The sequence below is a fragment of the Clupea harengus genome, chromosome 18 (assembly GCF_900700415.2).
Source record: "Clupea harengus chromosome 18, Ch_v2.0.2, whole genome shotgun sequence".
NCBI classification, from domain to species: Eukaryota; Metazoa; Chordata; class Actinopteri; order Clupeiformes; family Clupeidae; genus Clupea; species Clupea harengus.
In genome coordinates this window covers 5,173,277-5,194,969 of record NC_045169.1, presented here as the reverse complement: position 1 = coordinate 5,194,969, position 21,693 = coordinate 5,173,277, and the positions used below count along the sequence as shown (strand labels likewise).

General features: G+C 41.4%; 4 protein-coding genes across 8 annotated transcripts in view; 2 read left to right on the top strand and 2 right to left on the bottom strand.

Annotated features, from left to right (window-relative positions):
- Window positions 1-48: 48 nt before the first annotated feature.
- Window positions 49-4,217, top strand: ndufaf2 (NADH:ubiquinone oxidoreductase complex assembly factor 2). Its single transcript, XM_012820644.2, has 4 exons — window positions 49-263; window positions 2,636-2,725; window positions 2,890-2,930; window positions 3,420-4,217. Exons 1-4 carry the CDS (start codon window positions 149-151, stop codon window positions 3,663-3,665), a joined length of 492 nt encoding a protein of 163 aa, XP_012676098.1. The 5' UTR covers window positions 49-148; the 3' UTR covers window positions 3,666-4,217.
- A 726-nt stretch (window positions 4,218-4,943) lies between these two features.
- On the bottom strand, window positions 4,944-8,718 carry smim15 (small integral membrane protein 15). Of its 5 annotated transcripts, none has more exons than XM_031584527.2 (2): window positions 8,564-8,718; window positions 4,944-5,560 (listed from the first exon to the last, which is right to left on the bottom strand). In XM_031584527.2, exon 2 carries the CDS (start codon window positions 5,490-5,492, stop codon window positions 5,268-5,270), a length of 225 nt encoding a protein of 74 aa, XP_031440387.1. In that variant the 5' UTR covers window positions 5,493-5,560; window positions 8,564-8,718; the 3' UTR covers window positions 4,944-5,267. The 5 variants fall into 5 exon arrangements, with proteins under 5 accessions (XP_031440387.1, XP_031440386.1, XP_031440388.1 ...); XM_031584526.2 differs by having other exon boundaries at window positions 4,944-5,557; XM_031584528.2 differs by lacking the exon at window positions 8,564-8,718 and adding an exon at window positions 6,238-7,909 and having other exon boundaries at window positions 4,944-5,493.
- A 391-nt stretch (window positions 8,719-9,109) lies between these two features.
- Window positions 9,110-11,356, top strand: LOC105894147 (transmembrane protein 252). The gene is made up of 2 exons (XM_012820621.2): window positions 9,110-9,677; window positions 10,150-11,356. Exons 1-2 carry the CDS (start codon window positions 9,403-9,405, stop codon window positions 10,370-10,372), a joined length of 498 nt encoding a protein of 165 aa, XP_012676075.1. The 5' UTR covers window positions 9,110-9,402; the 3' UTR covers window positions 10,373-11,356.
- Window positions 11,357-11,873: 517 nt separating this feature from the next.
- Window positions 11,874-21,693, bottom strand: part of pgm5 (phosphoglucomutase 5) — a 24,053-nt gene continuing 14,233 nt past the window's right edge. Inside the window, exons 9-11 of the mRNA XM_012820641.3 lie at window positions 21,410-21,593; window positions 17,283-17,420; window positions 11,874-14,363 (exon numbers count right to left, since the gene is read on the bottom strand). Coding sequence (XP_012676095.1) covers window positions 14,274-14,363; window positions 17,283-17,420; window positions 21,410-21,593 — 412 coding nt within the window. The 3' untranslated portion in view covers window positions 11,874-14,273. The remainder of the gene's footprint in view (window positions 14,364-17,282; window positions 17,421-21,409; window positions 21,594-21,693) is intronic.

Sequence of the window (21,693 nt, the reverse complement as noted above, 5' to 3'; positions counted from 1 at the left end):
TTTTGACAGCTTTTCAGCGTCATGAGCTTTACACGGAAGTCAGGGATTCATTTGTTGTCTTGACGTCGGCTGCTAGAGTTTTCGTTGCACGCAGTTGCAGAAGAAGGTCACGGCTGAACAGTGAATTAATTTGTCCTGAAAAGTCAAAATGAGTCGATTTGCTAGTATAATAAGAAAGACGTTTGGGGTGATCAAAGAGCTCGTGGGGACAGATCATCTTGGTAATAAATATTATATGATACCAGAACAGAAGACATGGACAGGTGAGTTATACAAACAGGCTTAGCCACTGCTCACCGCTAGCGGACTGACTGACAGACACATTTGGAAGAGTTGTACTGTTGACCAACAGACAATAACATTTCACATATAATAGCCAAGGAGAGCCACATGTACACTTGCCTTATACATTAATTACGCCATTCGCCTGCTAATCATGTTTTTGAAACGTAACGTTTGTTTTGAAAGATTAGGGTCATTGGGGGAGGGCTGGAGTTTCGTGATGCGTCATATATGTGCTACACATAGACACCTGATTGCAAACTAATGTCTCTGCTAATACCTGGGAGGCTAATCTGTCTGCAAGTCGCCCTTCACGGCACTGCTGAGTAACGTTAGTGTGAATGAGGCTTTATGAATTCGAAGAAATAAACTGACATCACAGGTTGTAGAGTAGAATTGTACATGTACAATCATTTTGCAGCTTCCATACTCGATTCTGTAAACTTAAGAATAATAAATAAGATCGATACAAATAAAGTAACTAACAACACAATGTAGATGAATATATTAATCCTTGTACCCTGAGGTTATTAATTGCACAGATATTAAACACAGTACCCAGACAGTAACAGAATGGTAGTGAATGGATCCCTGTATGTCTTGTTAGCTTATTTTGTGGCATAGTGCAGTGGCAGACAATTATGGGGAATACTTGGAGAACTGATACAGGGCAGTTATGGCTCTGGGGGAAAGGCTATTTCTCAGTCTGGAGGTGCTGGAGAAGATGGCCTTGTAACGTCTTTACATTTAGTCTGCCAGATGGAAGGAGTTCACAGACGGTGGCATCGGTGTGTGGAGCCCATATAGATGCTGACGGCCTTTTTGAGACAGCGTGTGCTGTAGATGTCCTTTTAGGGCTGGGAGCTGTACCCCAATGATTGTCTGTGCACTGGAGGCGACCTGCTGAAGAGCTTTCCTATCAGCTGCTGTTCCGTTGATGTACCGCACAGAGAAGCGGCACAGTAAGATGCACTCTGCGGTGCAGCTGTAGAAGGTCACCAGCAGCAGTTGGAAGCAGACCATCTTTCTTTAGCATCCTCAGGGAAAACCAACCATTGCTGTGTTTTCTTGACCAGTCCAGTGGTGTTAGTGGACCATGTGGGGTCCTCCAGGGATGAGTGTATTGAAAGCAGAGCTGTAATCTATGAAAAGGCAAATACGTGAGGATGCTAATCTCTCTATGTGAATCAGGACAGTGTGGAGGGCCAGAGATATGGCAAACTAGTGTGAGTCCAGTGAGGCAGGGATGGTGGCTTTGATGTGGGAAAGGGTCAGTCTTTCAAAGCACTTCATTATTATTGGTGTGAGGGCAACTGGACGGTAGTTGTTCAGATTGTTGCTGTAGCCTATGTTTTCTTTGGCACTGACTATATGATAGCTGGTTTCAGGAACTTTTCCCAGAGAAAGTTTGAAAATTCTTGTAAATTCCTCAGCCAGTTGTTCGGCACAGTCCTTAAGTGCCCGTCCTGGAACTCTGTCAGGGCCTGCAGATTTGCGTGGACTGACAGTATGTGTGGACATCCGTGTGAGAACCTGTTCATCCTCTCTGTTCATCCTCTCTCTATTTTTTGACCAATAAATTGCCATAAGTGCCTGATGTATCAAATATAGGGCTGTGAAATGATTACAATTTTTAATCAAATGAATCACAGGTTTCTGTGGATTAATCATGATTAATCACATATTACCAATTTTCTCGGTATATTTTTGTGAGAACAAAAAGATTTATGACAAAAGACGGATATATACATTTAACATGTTTTCTTTTTCTATTCATAAAAAAAAAACGATAACGTGTTCCCGCAGAGTGTACACATCACTTTGGTTTTATTGAATGTTCCATCTTTGTTTTTTTGGAACACGAACTTCCCATCCAGAAAGTCCTCAGGTTTATCAGAATTATCCATGTTGCTTGTTTGTTTGGATAGCAGCTGCCGTCTGACTGCATTAGAAACGGCGACTAGTGCAGATTGAGTGGAATTGTGGGTATATTGGAAGCTCATTCTGTGCATGAGTTAAATGCGTTAAAAAAAATGAACGCATTAATCCTGTAATTTAATCATAATGCGTTATTTTTCACAGCTCTAATCAAATATGATACAAAAAAGTGTGCTTTATGTAAAAGACAACGCTGTGTTTTGTCAGAAGGTCCAATGAACACAATTTGAAACATTGGATGTGCCAGTCTTTACAGGGTTAAATTACACGTATGAATATCTTGTATTCTTTTTCAATACTTTTTTTATTTCCTAGATTTACTTAATTGTTATTCATTCTCTCACTTCATGTGGCGGTCATATTACACACTATTATGCTGTAAGTCTAGTTAACATACTACTCTTCTGTTTTTCAGGAAGAGTCGTACGGGCAAAGAAAATGGTGGTCGCCCTCAACCCTAACGAATTTGAGTATACAGAGGGAAGCATACCCTCAGAATGGGATGGTAATGTCTGACCTTTGTTTTTAAAGGGGTGAAAGGCAGGATTCAGTGTGTGTTGCTGTCCCTGTGTGAACATCCTATTCTCAATATTGAGTGCACATGTAGATGATATGACATGAGTTATGTTGTACAGTTTCACTCAGTGATTCTCATCATCTCTCCCCTAGCATGGATTCGTGGCCGTCGAAAGCAACCCCCCACCATTGAGGTATGCAATTATTTAATGTTACTTTGTTCAGGGAGAGGCTATTTACTTTCCTAAAGTTAATTCACTATGAGAATGGTTCATAAAGTGAATGCAGATTTGCAATTTCTTTATTCCTGGAGAATACATTTAATTGCTTGAATCACCTCAACCTGTTACATTCTCTGACAATCCCTTTCCAAGTTTTATTCGTTGTCATTGAAGGTGGATAAGATAAATTACTTGAAATCAAAGGAATCATCTTGTATTCCTTCACATTAGTGTGGAAATACTTAATCTATAAATATTTGTAAGACCGGTGAAATATGTTTCCTCTTCATTCTTCTAAGATGTTTCAAAATAAATGACCTACCCTTCCTATGTCATTGCGTTATTGCATTCGTTGCTTGAGCAATTTGTGGTTATATATTTTTCCCCAGGCTATTTTTTCACTTGGCAGCTAGTTCAGGTTACAGACCTTTCTACCCTGTTTTTGTCTCTGGCTATATGCAGGAGCTTCTGAAGAACGAGCGCTACAGAAAAGAGATCAAAGTGAAGGCTCGGGAGGTGGAAGAGAGGGACTTGGCCTTGCAGGCAAAGGAGTACGAGGAAGGACTTATAGCAAGCCCCACACAGACCCTGGCTACAGGCCATGCAGCCGCCACCCCATTTGGCAAAGCAGAAGTCAGCGAAGACCCTGTGAGCTCTGGTGGCTCTTTCCAGCCGGGGTCCTGGGCACCCTCAGAATCCAAAAAATAAACCAGGGGTTTGGCCCTGACTTACAGATTCTAGTTACACAAGTGTTTATGGACATTTACCTTAGAGGGCGATGAGGTGCAACCAGGATGGGTTGATTGCTGCAGAGTTCTCTGTCAACAGGCAGAGGTGGGACAGTGGCAGTATTTTGGGGAGCTAATCCCGATGGACGTACTGTGGGGTTTGAAGTGCAGGTCCTGGTGTCGACACGATTATTAGTTACTCCAAATACTTTGAAAACTGTTATAAGGAGCTTCACTGTGAAGCTGCTGCGGTGGGTTCATTACCACTGTGTGCTCTGGAGAGGGGGGACACTCGGGGGCCAAACTACTGCTAATTTGAATGCTATGAATGTTCCAGGAAGGTTTGAAAGATCTCTCAGTGAATATTTTGATTACGGGTTTATATTTTATCCCCCCAATCATGTCCCTTCCATCAAACTGAATACTTCTGAAATGCATGCGTGGTGGTTTCAGTGTAGCCTATTTCAGAGAATTCAAATATCTAAGTTAGGATTCACTGTATTGGTTTTGTCAAATAAAATGGAAATGTCTCTCCGGCCTTCCTCTCAATACATCAGCTCTAGGCAATAGGTGACCTCCTCTGTGACAAGAGTGTGACATTTTATTCAACAGGTTGAAGCGTAAGCTGTACAAATGCAGTAATCCTTCCCAGTATGGTGAAAAGCTAGATAAGCTGAAATGTACCCTTGTGAAATCAATTTTGTTACTACTACTGAACCCTTTTTTTCACCATAACGGTGGAAACCCATGACACCGTTACGAGCGACGCGATATTCGAATCCCATGCATTTCAACGGGAGCCAATCCATTGTGACGTAGACCACCTTTTTGGGCGACGCGACCGATAAAAGTTGAAAAATGTTGAATCCTATGCAAATGAGGAGCGATTTTTCCCGCAGCGGCCAATCAGAATGTTTGGTGTCGTCTCTGACAGTTTGAAAATGCTATTTCCACACGTTACAACACGCCCACTCAAAGTGATGGAAGCGTATCGCGTCGCTGTCATGGGTTTCCACCGTTATACTTTAAGTACTCAGAATTAGAAAAATATTTCCTTGCTTAGGTTGGACATGTGTGGGTACTCAAATAGAACAGGAATGACTTCCCCATGGGTAAATAAAAAAAATGTTTCTAAAATGTAGTAAAAAAATAAAAACGTTATTTAAAAAATGCAATTAAATACGTAAGGGAACTCCAAATATCATATGAGAAAGTTTAATCACTAAACAGTCAGTACAACAAATGCTATCACAAGTCATTTTTAAAAACAGGTTTTTAAATTATTTATTAGTGGAAAAAAATCATTTCAGCAATATTTTAATAAATGGAATGCCAAAAAACGTTGCAGTAACAGTAACTCGGGGCAGTGCTCGTGCCACCCTGTGAGACGATTAAAAACAAATCTTGCCGACAAGTCCCAAAGCACGAACCCTCATGCTCTGCACCGTGACGGCTGCAAGGCCTCCCAAGAAACCCTTCATTGGTCCTCCACCTCCAGGGGCGGGCCACACAGAAGAGCAGGCTGGGACGCGACGCGACGTGACAGTAGGCTGATTCCACTGCATCTCATCCCTTGGCACGCTCAGTCCTTCTTCACCCTCTTGGCTTTGGCAATGTTCTCCTGTCGCCTCTGCTTCTTTTTCTGCTCTCGGTCCCTCGCCTCGATCATCTTGGCGAGCTTCCACGACAACAAGGCGCTGGCTATGAAGAGGGGAGTCAAGGCGAGGATGACTGTGGTGAGGAAGCCGTAAGGGTCTTTGGCAGCCCACTCAACCACATATTCCGCCCAGGCTCGAAGATCAATCATCCTTTTGACAAAATGATCCTCCAATTAACAGTTGCAACCCCGTGGAAAAGCGTAGCAATGTGGCACTGCTTAGAAGTCAAGAAAAACACAACTTAGCAACACGGAAAAATGCAGCTTAAACAAGATCCTGGCAAGACATGCCATACTTGACTTCATATGACCTAACTTTAGACATTCACATTAGTTACAGTAGAGGTGTTATGCTTATGCTGACAAGTAGTAGCCAACTTGTTGATGGTGAATTATGAGTGACCGGTCAATAGAATTCCTTCTGTCAGATTTCAGAATATTCAACACAATGTGTAACGTCACTATACTGGATAAACTAACGCCAAAATAACCACACAGAATACTCAACACAATGTATAACGGTACTATCCTATATATATACTAGATAAACCAACACAACAATAACTATAACTTTACATTATCCATGTTCTTTCAACAGGGATCGTAGACTATTCCCAAAGGATGAAAATATGTTCAGAATGCAATGCAATGCGACAGATGACATCTGCAGCAAAAACTTCGGTTTGGGTGACAACGTCGGCAGGGCTATGTGATGGCTAGCAACACAAGCTAGTTTAACTACCGAGAAAGTCTCCATCAAACGTTTAGCTAACACAGTATATCGCGCGTTAAGCACATTATACTCGTAACAATTAAACACTACGAATATTTAGTTTTTAAAAGTACAAACGTGTCCTAAAATGTAGATATACCAGATTGAAATAAGGAAAATCACCTGACGTTAACCAAATCGCTTTCCTGCCACCCGTACGCGGAAAGAGAGCGGTAAATAACTTCCCTTCCCTTTCGTTTTTTTTTTGTTTTATCTCAGACAGGATAATGGAAAACAACGTTCCATTGTTGCACTGTCGCCGTCTAGTGTTGTGGAGTATAAATCCAATCAAGCTATTCTACACGGATCGTCCTGCTCTCGTAGAGTTGAACCTTTTTAGTTTCTTCCAGTCTCCAGTTTTTTACAGAACCTTTTGAAAATAAGGGATTCAAACATCTCTCTGGTTTTTGACACAATAAATCATGAATACCATTTTAGCACAGATATGTTGAAAGGCTGATAGGGCTTGGTTATGTTCTTGTAAAATTATATATTTCAGTTTTGCAACTTTTTGGCTGTTAGTTTTTCCTGCTAACTCAATTATTCTATAGCAAAAATAAATGATAATGGTCGAGGTGTGGATTTGTTGGTCTGTTTCTATATAAGTGTGTGCGTGCATGTTTCAATTGGGTTTCAGATGTAGGTTATATGTAATAATTTTAAACCATTACTAGCACATTTCAATTTGATGACAAAAATTAATTCTGCACAAAACTTTATCATGCTAGTAGATTAAGCTACAAAATAGACTGTAGACGATAGCCTTATTGTTTTCATATGCACTGGCTAGTTTACAACTGACGTGCCATAGCAAAGGCCTCATAAACTTTTATCTCCCCTTGTGATTTCATGCGATGTCTTTTTATGTCAGTGTCTTCCTCAAGTCTGTTATAAAATAATCCATTCATGTCTAGAACAGGGGTGATTGGTCATTCATAAACTCATAGCATGTACGGTTAATAATCAGATTGATTTGAGCCCATTAAGTGTTTTTGGATTTTTGCAAGCTTGCTTATCATTTTATCGGGTTATTCTGTACAACAATGTCATGTTCGTTTGCACCTGTGCTACAACAGCAGTACACATTTGTTTGCCCCAAACCCTTAGACATCAACAGGCTTGAAAGAACTTTATCTACCAGATTCTCTTTTATCTGACGACTATCTGCCATCTTCTCTATCTGTATCTCTCTATAATAAATGTTTCCTATGAGGACTGTTATGTAGCCTTGTCGCTGAGTACTTTGTGAGTACTGTAATCATTATGAAAATTCACTTAAAACAGAAGCATTTATACACAGTTCAAACCACTAGAAACATTTCAAGCACTGTAATTCATGTGCTATGATGCGTTGATATCACACAAACCGGGCTATATGTATTGGATTAATGCTTGAGGATGAGCCAGTGGTAGAGAGTAAAATGAGGACTTTGGCTAGTGCCCTTTGCCCATCATGTTTTTAAGAGGTTGTCTGCAGTTTACAATCCGACTGTCAAAGTTCCACGCTTCTTCAGGTCAGTGACATGTATCTATTTTGCGTTTGTTTTTACCATAAATGTAGCCGTCCACTGTATGGCAAAGGTGATTTGAGTTAAGGTTGTTGATTAGTCAATAACAAGGAGCACCAAGACAAAGCACTCTGAAAGTATGAGTAAATAGGCACAAATATGGCATCAGCCATGTCATCAGCTGTCCAACTTTAAATCAACAGAGTGGTTTGTAATACTGACTATCAAGATCATTATTATATAATATATATATATATATAGATTTACATATATATCATGATAGTGAGTAATTAATTAATTAAGCAAAAATACACAAGAGATGCCATGAGTTATGCCCTAAATGCTCATATGCATGATATATTGATGATGTGTCATGGCCCTTGAGAGTATTATGAAATAATGGTCAGAAACACCACATCTTTTGTGCACTTAGAAGAATAGGCATTTCTCCACGATCTGATTTACATTTTTGAAAAGCCAACTAATCTCTGTATCATATTACATCTACTCCTAATTCCGAGTTTTTGCTGAATCAGGTGATTTACGCATGACACAGCTCCATGACTATAGAAACATTGGGTTGTGTGTGGAAGGGTGTTTATTACTGTCAGCCATTCATGGCAGCTGATTGATTAATGTTTTGTGACTAATTTCAAACCTCAAATCTAAATTTTCCCTTATTCTCATGAACACTTAACAAATATGAGTTAATTGTTTATAAAAATCTGAACTTCATGCTCAGTGAGTGATTTCACTGAGTGAGTGATTTTCATTCTGGAATCACCATTAAAGTGCTTACCTTCATCGTTTGCTAAGTGCATTGTTTTTAATGTATGATTCAAAACTTTAAAAAGAAGGTTATCCTAAAACATGTTTTAAACAGGCATGGTAAAAAAATGTAAAATAGGAGTTTGAACACTTTAAATACAAACAGTGTTTACCTTATAAATTCTTCAACGTGCAAGGAAGAAACTCTTCGTCCTCCATTTTATTTCATCTTCATTATGGATGATGTAAACTGTCTGTTTGGTATGATTTCATTAAAATACCCGCATGCATAACAGGAGATAAGACTTTGCCAGAGTCTCTTCATCCCTGGTCACACCCTTGTTCTTCTCTTCTAAGCATGAGAGAGTAAGCAAAGGGAAAACCCAGGCTTCTCCGACCTCTGACGAGATTTCCCCAGGGAGAAAACAAGATGTTCTAGCCATTTCCTCCTTCCCTCTACCTGACAGTTATGTTGCTTTTATGACTAATACTTACGAAACAAAAACCGTCAAAAAAGGAACAAAGCAGAATTTATGTGAGAATCAGTTGCCAACCACATGATATGTTCCTCATAAAGGAACAAATCAATTAAAAATACAAATTCACTGCATACCAAGCACATTTTGGGAAATGAAGCGGTGGCATGGGAGCTCTGTTCCAGACAGGTATGTCATATTGTTTTCCCGCAAGCCTTATCGTAAACGACTTCCAGACTGCCAGAATGGCCTGTAGTTACTTTGTTTACTGCCTAGAGTTCACTGATAGCAGTGACCCATCAAGGTGGGAACTTGTTAATGAACAACACACCATCCCAGACTCTTGTGGTTACAGCCCTGTTATAATGGCATAAAACTGATGTCATCTGACAAGCAAGCCATACCGACTGCACCGCCACAGGCAAGGGAGATTTGGCTTTCTCTCATTCGCTGCCGTCTCCCACCAGCAGGTGTTCACTCACTGATTCAACCCGAACTGACCGCCGCAGCGTCCATTGCATTTGCCAGACGCCACCATGGACAAAAAGAAACGCCTGGGCGCTGCGCTCCGTCTGATCCTGCTGTTCTTTGGCTTCAGCTTCATCTGCGTGGGCGCCTACCTGAAGTCTCTGGAAGGCGGCAGTAAGGTCACGGTGCCGGCCGTCTTCGCGTACCTCATGGTGGCAGGTGGCTTCCTGCTGCTTCTGATGGGCGCCTTCTGGTCCATCTGCCACGGGATGAGGAGCAGCCTGTACAGGCAGAGACGCCACAGGAGACGGAGCACCCAGGTGTACGTCTACACAGTGGACAGGTGAGGCCGATCTGAGTGACACTGCTGGAATAAGTTCCTGTTTATCCCTGGTTCTGTATCAAAAGCTTGATTCCAGTTATTCTCATGATTTTCTGATCAATCAAACCATTTCTAAGATTAAAATGCATAAAACTATTGTAGTCTTTCAAATAATATAATAAACAAAAATAGCTTTCAGAAAGCCTTGGAACACTTATTCAGACCCTGTTTGCGTCAATGACACTGGGGTTAGTCAATGTAAAGTAACAGCCTTTTCCTGTGCAGATGATCTGCATAATTTCATTCAAAAGAAATATAAAACCTTGGAGTACATTTGATTCATTTTAAAGCCAGATAATGTAGCAGTCTGTATTTGTGCTGTGCACACTTAAAGCCACTTTTCTAAAATTATAAATGAATGCATACGGGTATGTAAATGAATGTCATAAATTCTGCTTGTTACTTAAAAAGGTGTCAATGTCTTCTTTTGCAGGCCAAACTTTTACCCTCCCTCATATGAGGAGTCACAAGCCGAAACTAACACCATCAACCAGGTCTGTTTTTGCATGGCCCCCCCGCTGTACACCCCCACCGGCTCTGAAATGGTGAACGAGGCCTTCAGTCACGAGCAACCCCCCACCTACGACCAGGTTTTGGGTCAGCACCAGCAGAGCCCAGGCGGGCCGCCAGAGGGCCCCTTCTCACAGACACGATGAGGCAGCGCACCAGTAAACCTGGCGCTCAGTACGCCTCCAGAGGTCAGAGGGCAGTGTTCTGGTGGGCAGTGCGTGATGTGCTGGACCCCACGGCGCTAAAGCCTCTCTCTCTAGTGACAAGTCTCTGCTGGGTGTCATCTGCACATGGGCTTCAGTAGTACTGTGACACAGTAGCTTGGAATGCACCCGTGTGCTTTAGGAGGCGTTCTGGATGAGACACAGACACGTCTGGTATGTGCGGAGGGGTCAAGTGAGCAAGCAAGCACTGAAGCACTCATGCTGAAAAACACATGTCTCTGAGATAATATACCAGTGGGGTTCTGGAATATCAGCCATCTAGAAGCTTCTGAAACCTACAGAGACTTCCTGGTGATCTGTGAACATGAGTCAAAAAGAAAAAGCTGTCCTGAAATAGTCCTTGTATTACACTACCTATGGATGGACATGGACAGTGTGCCAACAGCTGTACAATAAGGATGTCTGCAGGTAATGGGGGGTCGGTTAATCTCCTGAATCTGCCAGTGTGTACTGAGATTGTGATGTAGGCACAATTAGGAACACTGGAGACAGATATTAAAGGAGAACCGTAACTAGTTGCGCTGCAGTACCGGTTAAGCCTTCGTGAAGTACAAACTGATGTGTTACACGTGAGAAATTAGCCATGCTTTCAAAAGCAGCTGTGACTGTACTGTAAGATTTTAAGGCAGCGAGTATTAAGGAGATGTGCACGTTGAACAAACGAATGTTCCAAGAACCATGGTGATGCCATTACATATATGGGATATGTAACATGGTAGCCTATTCCATTTGTGAACTGTGGACATTTCCTCTATGTAGAAAAATGCTAACTTGCTGTGCTATGCTAACTTGTTGCATCATTGCATTTGTTACAACAATAGAAATGTTGTTTTTGTGTTACTCAGTATCATGAGTCTTGAATTTGTGGAAAATCCTGTGCAATAAATGCAAAAGCTGTTTACTTCATATGGCAATGACTTGACATGATTGCTTTGAGACACCGCCTCTACTCATAAATGACTGGAAGTGATTCTAGGATGTGGGCCTGTATATTTTTTTTTTACAGCTTTGACATTCAGTCACTGCTAAATATTAACTTCCTTTCAATCCTTGACACATTATCTCAATCAAATCTATGTACACGTACAAAGACTCCTAGCCCCTGAAAGTCTGGCCAATTAATTGACAGTATTACACAAAGTGCCATATCAGTGCAGCTGGATTGTTCTTGCCACACAATGAACTTCACTTCCCAGTCTGACAACTGCCGTAAAATCACTGGAGGTGTCTGGAGTGCAATTAAATGACCCTGATAAAAAGGGAACACGGGTTATTGTGTCAGCACAGTCAATCACATCCAAGGGTTACTGGACTGGATGTCCAAACCACCAAATATCACTTCCAAACACAATAGGGTTGACAAAAGCGCTGACAGCATTGATATACTGTCGCTGAGAAATGGTCAGCTAACCAGCACGACAAGTAAAGACACACACAAAACATTTTTATTTCAGTGTAGCCTTAGAAACAATGAAATCCTGCTGAGAACAACGTGTTAGTTTCTCTTGTTTTTTTTTTTTCTCTCATTTCAGTGATGGACAGACTCTCCGCTCCTTCCCTTCCTTTATTACAACCATAGGGGTGCAAGTGGTCCCCCTCAAGCAGAGGGTGATGAAGCAGTTCACATTTCATTTAGTGGGATGTCAATACAAAAAAAAAAGCACATGTCACAGGTCACATCAGCCCATGTAAAACTCAGTTAGCCAACATACTCATGTGCTAATGCTCAGTGTTCAGCTATTTAATCTTAAAAAAGGCAGAATTGAATTGCAGTCTTATAAACATGTCTCGTGTAACTTGAACAAGGCGGCCATATCTTTCAACATGTAGAAGCAAATATGTCTTCACCCCCTTCTGGAGGGAATTTCGTTATTGTGCTCACAGGGTTGGTTACACTCTGGACAATCTGGACATTATAAGTAGTAGCTCTTGTTTCAAAAAATAATAAAACCAAAAAAAATCGAATGCATGGGTATGACTGTTCTGATTCAGTTCACTAAGAAGGAAAATCAAGACAAGGTTTTTCATGATCCACGGGGTCATGACCTCACGACTTGCAGTTTAGAGCAGCAGACCAAAGCAAACTATCCAAAGCTACTAAAAATGAGGATGAAATGGTGATGAAAATAATGAAGAAGGATCTGGAACAAAAAGAGAAGAAAGAGCATGTTTCCCTCTGTGATTTCAGTGAAGCCTTTCTTGTGGTATGTACACTGTACTAATGGAGGAGAGAGGGACCTTACAAGTACCACTGTCTGATTAAGTAGGCTTTTTTGGGGAGTCGCATTCTCTGAGATCAGAGGTCCAATGTCAGATGTCAGACATCGCTGCTTTGACACCCTCATTGTCTAAGCACTGAGGTGCTCATTAAATGTTTGTGAAAATATGTTTAAAACATTTCATATTGTGTGTATGTATTTTCGTTACCAATGTTGAAAACATACACTGACAAAGCGATTTGGGTTGGAAATTGTGATGAGACTAGAAATACATTTGTGGGATTAAAAGTGGATCTCTATATAACTGTTGTGCATCTCAAGTAGTCATGTCCATAAGCATCTGAATAGGAGGTCGTTTGGAAGGAAAGCACCAAAACCTCATTCAAAAGTGTGTTTAACAGATTGGGATCCGTATGTGTCACAATGTCATCAGTGTCAAATTGAGGAGCTGAACACCTAACAATGCCACTGAATAAGCTGGAAATGAAGGAGACCTGAAACACACACACCTCTCGCCCCTGGAACATACGACATGGAAAACTCTTTTCACAAAGTCCACACAACTCATAATGGCCTACCCGGCTGTGAGTAGGAAATATAAGGTTAGTGGTGTCTAGAAATATTGAAATAATAACAATAATAATAAAAAAAAGAAAAGAATAAAACCCTACATTTTGTGAATGCTCTTCTCTATTATTCCACAGGATTTTAACATGTTTGCTCTCTTGTGCAGTGTTTTTCTAACACCTGATTCCACACGGTACTCTTCTGTTTGAAAGTGCAGTTACTAAACAACAGCTAGTGCTAGTACTAACACATGAGGCACCACAAACACAACATCATTCAGAAAAGAAACACCTACATTTCAATGGAAAAGACTGAATTAAATGACAATATGAAAATGAAAATATATTTTTCTCTGCCAACAACAAAACAATTATTTATATAATTAGGAGCTGTATTTTGCTATTCTTAAAACATTGTGTTTCAGCATGACACAAGCACACGGGAGATATTACTACATCAGTGGTGAATGAATAACTGTGCATATATAACCTACCAATACTCAGCTATAGACAATAAACGCATATTGAAACCTGACATAATTACTCAGTGGATAGACTGCATCACCCTCTGGTACAGTTTTAAAAGTGTGGTATCAGTGCAAAAGGTCTACAGGAAGATGGTGAAAACGTGCACACTAACCAAGTTTACATTTGTGTGTCCAAAATGGCAGCCAGTGAAAGAGGTTAGACAGGGGGTCAGGGTGGAAGCAAACAGCAGAGTGGAGGGTGTTGCTGTGTTGCTCACGATGATGGGCAGATAGTCTACTGCGTGACATGACAGTAAGCTGATGGAGGATGCGGGAGAAGGAGAGGGAAAAGGAGAAGGAGAAGGAGAAGGAGAAGGAGAAGAAGGAGGAGAAGAAGGAGGAGGATCGAGATGGAGGATGCAGAGAAAGACTGGGTCTCAGTGGATGCCTGACTCATGGCTTTGGCCCCTGGTGAGGAGTGATAGTCCAATGGGAAGAGGGGAGGAGGTTGGCCGGGGGGGGTTGGGGCCAGGGAAATTGGATCGGGCGGGTGACTGGAGGTCAGGTCAGGTCAGGTGATGACGGTGGGACCCCGGCGGCCAGTCCGCTCGTGGATGTCGGAGATCTTTAGTGCGATGGCGATGAGAGGTCCCAGGACCACCTGCCGAAAGATTGATATTTGCAGTCGAATATTTTTAAAGGATGGTGGATTGTAGAAAACATGTATCTACTCACCTAAACGTACACACACAAAAGGGAAAGCAATGCATAGATGACGTGTATGACAAGAGGTTTGTGTATGTGCTATGCATTGAAAGTTGTCTTTATTTCTGTCTATGTGTTTTGCGCTATTCATGTTTCGACAGCATCAACAGTCAAACAGACAAACACGTAATATTAGCAGGGTTGGTTTTTATCTTCTACAGCAGATAAAACAAATGATGGAGATTTGGCTCATTTAACTCAGCATAAAGTCATGTAAAGTAAAACCGAAGCTTGGATTGCATTCAAAATGCATTCAAACGAACATGCCCGAATAGAAATGGAATCCATATAGAAAATGTACAGGTGGAATAATGTGGCACTAAGGAAACAGCATACAATGCCTATGTGCATCGTGTTTTATATAACTGCGTGCTCGTGAATTATTCCTTATATAATAAAAGATCATGATAACACCGCCAATCACTTCTAAAAGGTCAGTGGATTGCAGACATCAGACAGAGAAGAATCTGGGCATAATGCACCTGAGAGAATGGTGTTCTACAGCCTCTGCAAAACTCAAACAGCCCCTTAAAGCAACACTATGCATCAATTTGTCCCTTTTTGTTCAACTGAACAAACCAAAATAACCTATCCCTCTGCTTAATCCTAATGTTTCTATAAAACCGATTAACATTTCTTCTTTATCCACACAACACCTGACCAGCAAGCCCAGGCCAGTTATTCATTTATTGTTTTGAAAGGCTTGGTAATCTTAGTAATCTTGCTAATCACTGGACGCTTTAAACTAGCCATAGGATTATCAACTGAATATAGCCTTATCAATCCCCTGGAAATCAACTCACGATGACCACACAGTGATGATGTGGCCAGTCGTACTCTAGATGGATTGCTCAACAGCATTTCAAAAACACCCATAAAATGTAGTTTCTTTCATCCACGCTTTAACCTCTGCCCTCGTCAACGTCTGTGCACAACAGTGACTAATAGGTACTGCACAATGCAGCCGAATTATCTAACTAGCATCCAACGAATTCAGGTCACTAATCAATATGGGCATGATCATATCGCCAGCTATTGCCTGTGATAAAGCAGCCAGACATTTATCAACTAGTTATCAATGCCACAGTGTCAAGAGGCCAACAAGACCAACAGCACTTATTCTGTTGTTAATCTAAGTTAATTGCTGCCTGTTTAATGTTGTTGTAATATGTGTGTTGCTGTTGTTTAGTGTGAAGAGGCATGTGGAGTCAATGCGACACTCTAGTGAAATGCCAGAGTTGGCCCATAAGAGCTGTTCTTCTCTTTGGCTGCCTGAATTGTCTATTCAAATCTGAGAAGCATTTTGAAACAATTTGAAAATAGAAATAATAATAAAAATTAAAAAAAACGGGTCTGAAAAATGTGGATAAGGGTGAGATAAGGGAGAGAGTAAACAAATGCACTGAAAGCAGATGACACAAAAAGTGTAAAGTTGAGATGATCTGGAGGTCTGCCCAGAGTCATTCAGTTATTACCATTAACATTAGAGAAAGGGAAGGGAATTTGAAGGGAAGAATTAAATTATTATTTTTCAAATTCATTGAGCTTACGCATCGGGCTTTGTGATGCACAAGCCTAGCCCTCTGAAAAAAACTGATGCCACTAACAATGGCTTGAGAAAGGGAAGAAAGGCTGGTCCACTGGTTTTCAATTTCCTTGTATGTTTTGTAGGTTGTTCACATAACCTCAAATAATATGAGCACAGATGTAGGGTATTCACTGGGCTGGCTATTCTTAATTCATAAATTGTGTTGTCTTACTTTCTGACATCTGTGCAAAGTAATCAGGACTAGCAGTATGTACAAAGGAACTTGAAAAAGAAGCTGAAGATGAAGAGGAAAATGAAGAAGATCTAGAAGAAGAAGTAGAAGAAGACAGAGAAGACAGAGAAGGAAGAGGAGAAAGAGGAGGAGGGATGAGATTTCAGCTATTGTTTTTGCCTACACGGAAGTGTCACTGTCCAATCAAAATTGAGAAAATTTCAGTCTCAATTGAACTGAGGTGAAATTTCAGTCAAGGATTAAAGTATAACTGCATAAACACAAACTCTCTCAAATGTGTCACGCTATACAAATTACTGGTAAACAGCTACAAAATGGTTGAGAAAGCCCTCTCATAAACTACAGTTTATGAACCAAGTCCAAGGAGGTCCAGGTGCTGTTAGAATTTTACAGGCTGTCAATCCATAAACCAGGGAGTGTGAGATGGTTATACTTGATACTGTTTCAACAATATCCAAATGAGTGGACAATATAAACGAGAGGCCGATCTAACGTCGACTTAACGGAGACAAAGGCGGTGACAAATAACGCTGAGCTAACACAAGGAACTACACAGGCGCGCTAACATTAAACACAAAAAGGAGACACGTCCTACATTCTAATTTTGGAACATTTACACAGAATGAACACTCATGACCCTCATTGTATTGATTGGCAAGTCCACCACGGGTGACCTAAAGCTAATTTAATAACTTGGCAAAATCATTTTGCTAACTTCAGAACATGAGCAAGATTTGAAGTGTAAACATGTGTGCAAGGTAGGTTGTATATAAAACATATATTTTTTTCTATGTTACTGTATCTGAAAAGATACTGGACACTGTTACTGCATATACTATGTAAAAATGAACATATATGAATTGGACAGACTTTTTCCATATGGATAGATTTCCAAGGAGAGATGAAATTGGAAGTATTCAATTGAAGCACAACCCAAGACACTGGAAAGGTACTATATTAAGATGAAGAAGGAGGACCAGGAGGAGAATGAAGACGAGGACAGGCAGGCCTAGGGTGAGTGTGGTGTCCTGTACCTGTGGTTCCCTGTTGTGTCTCTCAGGGTCTCTTTCAAAGCTCTCGGCGTAGATGCGGATGGTGGCCCCCACTCCCACTCCTGTCCCACTGAGACGGAAGATGAGCCTGGACGACTCAGAGAAGATGATCCTCAAACCCTGGAGAGGCAGAGAGAAGAAAGATTCGTCCATTTCCAAAGGCATTGTCATCTCCTTTAATGAAGTTTGCTACTCATTCAGATCAGCTTGGCCATCTGCATCCATTATCATCATTTACAACTTACCCATTTGCAAACAATTTATCAAACACTGACCTTTCTAACATTTGGAAATTTCCCACAAAACTGTTAAAGCCTAGCTCTAAGTTAAACCTAACTAACCGAACTTCAACAACACAATACATTAAATGTACAGCAAAAACAAAACAAAAACACGATTTGTACAATATTTTTACATTAATGATTACAAATATATGAATATCATTGCAAGACTTCCAAGAAAAAATCAGAGCAAACCAAACAGTTCCAAAGTGCAGTTTAAGACAGGCTTCATAATAAATGACAGTCCAAATAGCCCAAATAGTCCAAATAAACTATTCCAAGAGAGACAAAAGTGTTTATAATGCACACAAACAAAATGACTGCCTGCTGAATCTCTTCACTTAGAGTAACATACCTGACATCTGCCACAACATTGCTAGGAACTCTTACTTGCCCTCTCCATTCATTTACTGATGCAGGCCATCATTGCTCATACCATTTCAGTCAGGCGTTCAATATGAATGATCAATATGAATGATCAATAGCATGATCTCCTATCAAAGCAATGCACAACCACCACCCCACCTACAGCAGAAGCATCAGCAGGAGGCCGGTGTTGAATTATACATCAGGTAGAACGAAGAACACACATGACCTCAAACCTTGATAACACTTGATAACACTGCCCTCTTCAGGACTCTAAAGGCATCAACAATAGCTGATGAACTGGTGGCATACAGTGTATTTCATAGATCTGCCAGCAGGCAAAAAAAATGCTGTCATTACTGATAGATGCTTGGGCGGCATGCAGATTCTAAAAGCACTGAATGGTGGATTACTGAGAAGCATAAAGAGACATTTCCAAATCTCACAGGGCAGGACAGTTGAGACCCTCACTGGATGAAGCCTTTGAATGCCTTTGCTGAGGTACCCATGGAGAATCAATGGCCATCATCACGACGCACAAAAATGTCCTTTTGGATGGATTCCCACCAGGACAGTTTAGAGAGGCTATGACACTGTTGGAATACTACTAGACTCTTGGGTACAAACAAAGTGATTGGACTTGACCAATATTTGAAAAATAAGATGCTACGAAGCTTTAAATGATTCTTAATTTTGTATCTGCTACAATATATGTTTTAGCAGTCTTAATGCCAATGTTTCTGTACATTGTTACACTGAGAGTTTTCCAAGATAATCATCATAAACATCAAATCTTTTTAACCTGGCAGAACAAGGTGAGAAAGGGGTCACGTTGTTTCTACATACAGGCAACAAAAGCTCTTCTCTGGAGGTCCTACATGTCACTGTGCAAATGTGTGTTTGAAAGGGTGACAAAGAGATGCGAGGGGGGAGGAGGGGGGGGGGGGGGGGGGGTGAGGGCTCGAGAGGAATTCAGTGGCTCCTCACACTCAGCGTGAGTGGAATAGTTGTGCAAAGCTCAACTGCTGCATATGCAAACGCACATTTCTGTAGCCAGTCTGCTTCTGACTGTCCCTGACTGGGTGACCCGTGTGTGTGTGTGTGTGAGTGTGTGAGTGTGTGTGTGTCTGTGTGTCTGTGTGTCTGTGTGTGTCTGTGTGTGTCTGTGTGTGTCTGTGTGTGTGTGTGTGTGTGTGTCTGTGTCTGTGTGTGTGTGTGTGTGTGTGTCTGTGTGTGTGTGTGTGTGTGTGTGTGTGTGTGTGTGTGTGTCTCTGTCTGTCTGTCTGTGTGCGTGTGCGCGCGTGTGTGTGTGTGTGTGTGTGTGTGTGTCTGTGTGTGTCTGTGTGTGTCTGTGTGTGTCTGTGTGTGTCTGTGTGTGTCTGTGTGTGTGTGTGTCTGTGTGTGTGTCTGTGTGTGTGTCTGTGTGTGTGTCTGTGTGTGTGTCTGTGTGTGTGTCTGTGTGTGTGTCTGTGTGTGTGTCTGTGTGTGTGTCTGTGTCTCTGTCTGTCTGTCTGTGTGCGTGTGCGCGCACGTGTGTGTGTGTGTGTGTGTGTGTCTGTGTCTCTGTCTGTCTGTCTGTGTGCGTGTGTGTGTGTGTGTCTGTGTGTGTGTGTGTGTGTCTGTCTGTGTGCGTGTGCGCGCGTGTGTGTGTGTGTGTGTGTGTGTGTGTGTGTGTGTGTGTCTGTGTGTGTGTGTCTGTCTGTCTGTCTGTGTGTGTGTGTGTGTGTGTGTGTGTGTGTGTGTGTGTGTGTGTGTGTGTGTGTGCGCTGTGAAAGGCATATTTTTGTTTGGTTGGACAGCTGATACCCTTGTGGAGGGCCCCGGTGCCACTGACAGTTGCGGAAGAGAGGGGCAGCAGCTGAAACAACTGTGGCATGTGTGGGATGTCTGAGCAACGCCACTGTGATAACACCCACAAGGACAGACAGTGATGGATTAGGGCTAGCCACCGGACGTAGCTGATATCTAACGCACAAAACATTTATGTTTTTCTATTATTCATTTCATAAAATACTCAAACGTGTGACGAAAGTGACCAAATTTGCTGCAGAAATTACACTTACAAAAAATGCAGCGTTCTTTTGCAGTATTATATTATATTATATATTATATATATGTATAGAGTACTGTATATATATATTATATAAATTATTAAAATTGCAGTAATAAGAGAAAATTGCAACCCGCAATCGCAGCTGCAGGAAATCCTTGAATTAGTGAAATCATAAGATTGCAAAATCCTGCAGGGACTGATTTTCAGTAGCATCTCAACAACATTCTTCAGGATTTCGATGTTATATTTTTAAGTATTGTTCCATTGCGTGTATGTGTGTGTGTGTGCATGTATGTGCATCTGTTTGTGTGTGTCTGTGTTGGGTAGTGTCTTCACACATTCCTGGTCGGAACAGAACCGTCAGCTGAGAAAACCTCAAAGACTGGGTGTGAACAGAGGAAAGAGGGATGAGAGGGGATGGAAAGAGAAAGGGAAGGAGGGATTAGATAGATGGCAGAGACGGATGGAACAGAGAGGTCATCCGGAGTGTTCCATTCAACATGACAGGGTTGGGCCAGTGTGGAGAACCTTCCGGACTGCTACTATGTCAGCCGGCCGCTCTCTCTTTGTTTCTGGTTGCCTATGCATCTGTGTGTGTTTACATTCTTTAGAGGGGGATTAAGGTAGTTCACATTTGTTTTAAGGTAATGGACCAAATGTTTGATGGCATTTCATGTAAACTGCTTCACTGCTTGGACAGAAGGTGTCCTAACATAACAGAACTAAGTCCTTAAACTCAGCCTTCAGTGCTGATTCCACCATTTTATCTTTTTGCTTTTGAAACAGAGGAACCGGGCAGAAAAACCTTAATATAGAAACATAATTTGATTTTTGACAGCACAGTGATAATGCTTAATGGTGACCTCAAACCCTGAAACTCTTGCTAACGTTAAAGAGACATAACATTGTTTTTGTCTAAAACTAACAACCTAACAGCCAACAGACTTGCCTTGCTAACACCAGCACAGCTGTCACAGATAAAAGCTAGATAACTTGCTGACGCCACTGGTGCTATAAAACCTGTCCTTACATTTGTGTAGGTTTCCAAACCCGGAGCACAAAACAGTATAACGGAGAGCCTAGGCTGCTAGTGGAATGAAAAGTGTGTTTGCCTCTCCTTCACATGACTATATACCACCAAATTTGAAATCGAAGGTGTTGTAAAAGCCAGCTATCAACAAAAATACTGTATACCTCAAAAGGAATACATATATTTGCATTTGATGCATTTGATATATAACTCTCTCTAGAGCATGAAGACATAGAGGCTGAATGAACAGTAATACAGACCTCTATAACACTCGATCATGAAGACATACAGTAGAGGCTGAATGAACAGTGATACAGACCTCTATAACACTCGATCATGAAGACATACAGTAGAGGCTGAATGAACAGTGATCTCTAACCTGGTTCCGGGCCACAGTCCCATCCACGGGGTCGATGTACTCAAAGTTGTCGGCCTTCTCCACGCTGTAGACGCTGTTTCCCACGGCGAACTTCTGACTGCAGAACGCTTTGTCTGAGATGACCGCTTCTAGATCCTTCATCAGGTAGAATGCAGCTCGGGGGTCGATGGCCTCATAATCAAACCTTGAGTAGAAAGACACAGGAGCACATAAACATGCTGTCTGACAAATAGGAGTGTCTAAGAGTCATAAGATGTTTTGCTACAAATTTCATGAGAGTCACA

Excerpts from the sequence above, each read along its gene's own strand:
- smim15 (XM_031584527.2), bottom strand. The coding sequence starts at position 5,492 with ATGATTGATCTTCGAGCCTGGGCGGAATATGTGGTTGAGTGGGCTGCC.
- ndufaf2 (XM_012820644.2), top strand. The coding sequence starts at position 149 with ATGAGTCGATTTGCTAGTATAATAAGAAAGACGTTTGGGGTGATCAAA. Across the intron at positions 2,726-2,889 it reads CATACCCTCAGAATGGGATG|CATGGATTCGTGGCCGTCGA; the intron begins GTAATGTCTGAC and ends TCTCTCCCCTAG. Across the intron at positions 2,931-3,419 it reads AGCAACCCCCCACCATTGAG|GAGCTTCTGAAGAACGAGCG; the intron begins GTATGCAATTAT and ends GGCTATATGCAG.
- LOC105894147 (XM_012820621.2), top strand. The coding sequence starts at position 9,403 with ATGGACAAAAAGAAACGCCTGGGCGCTGCGCTCCGTCTGATCCTGCTG. Across the intron at positions 9,678-10,149 it reads TACGTCTACACAGTGGACAG|GCCAAACTTTTACCCTCCCT; the intron begins GTGAGGCCGATC and ends CTTCTTTTGCAG.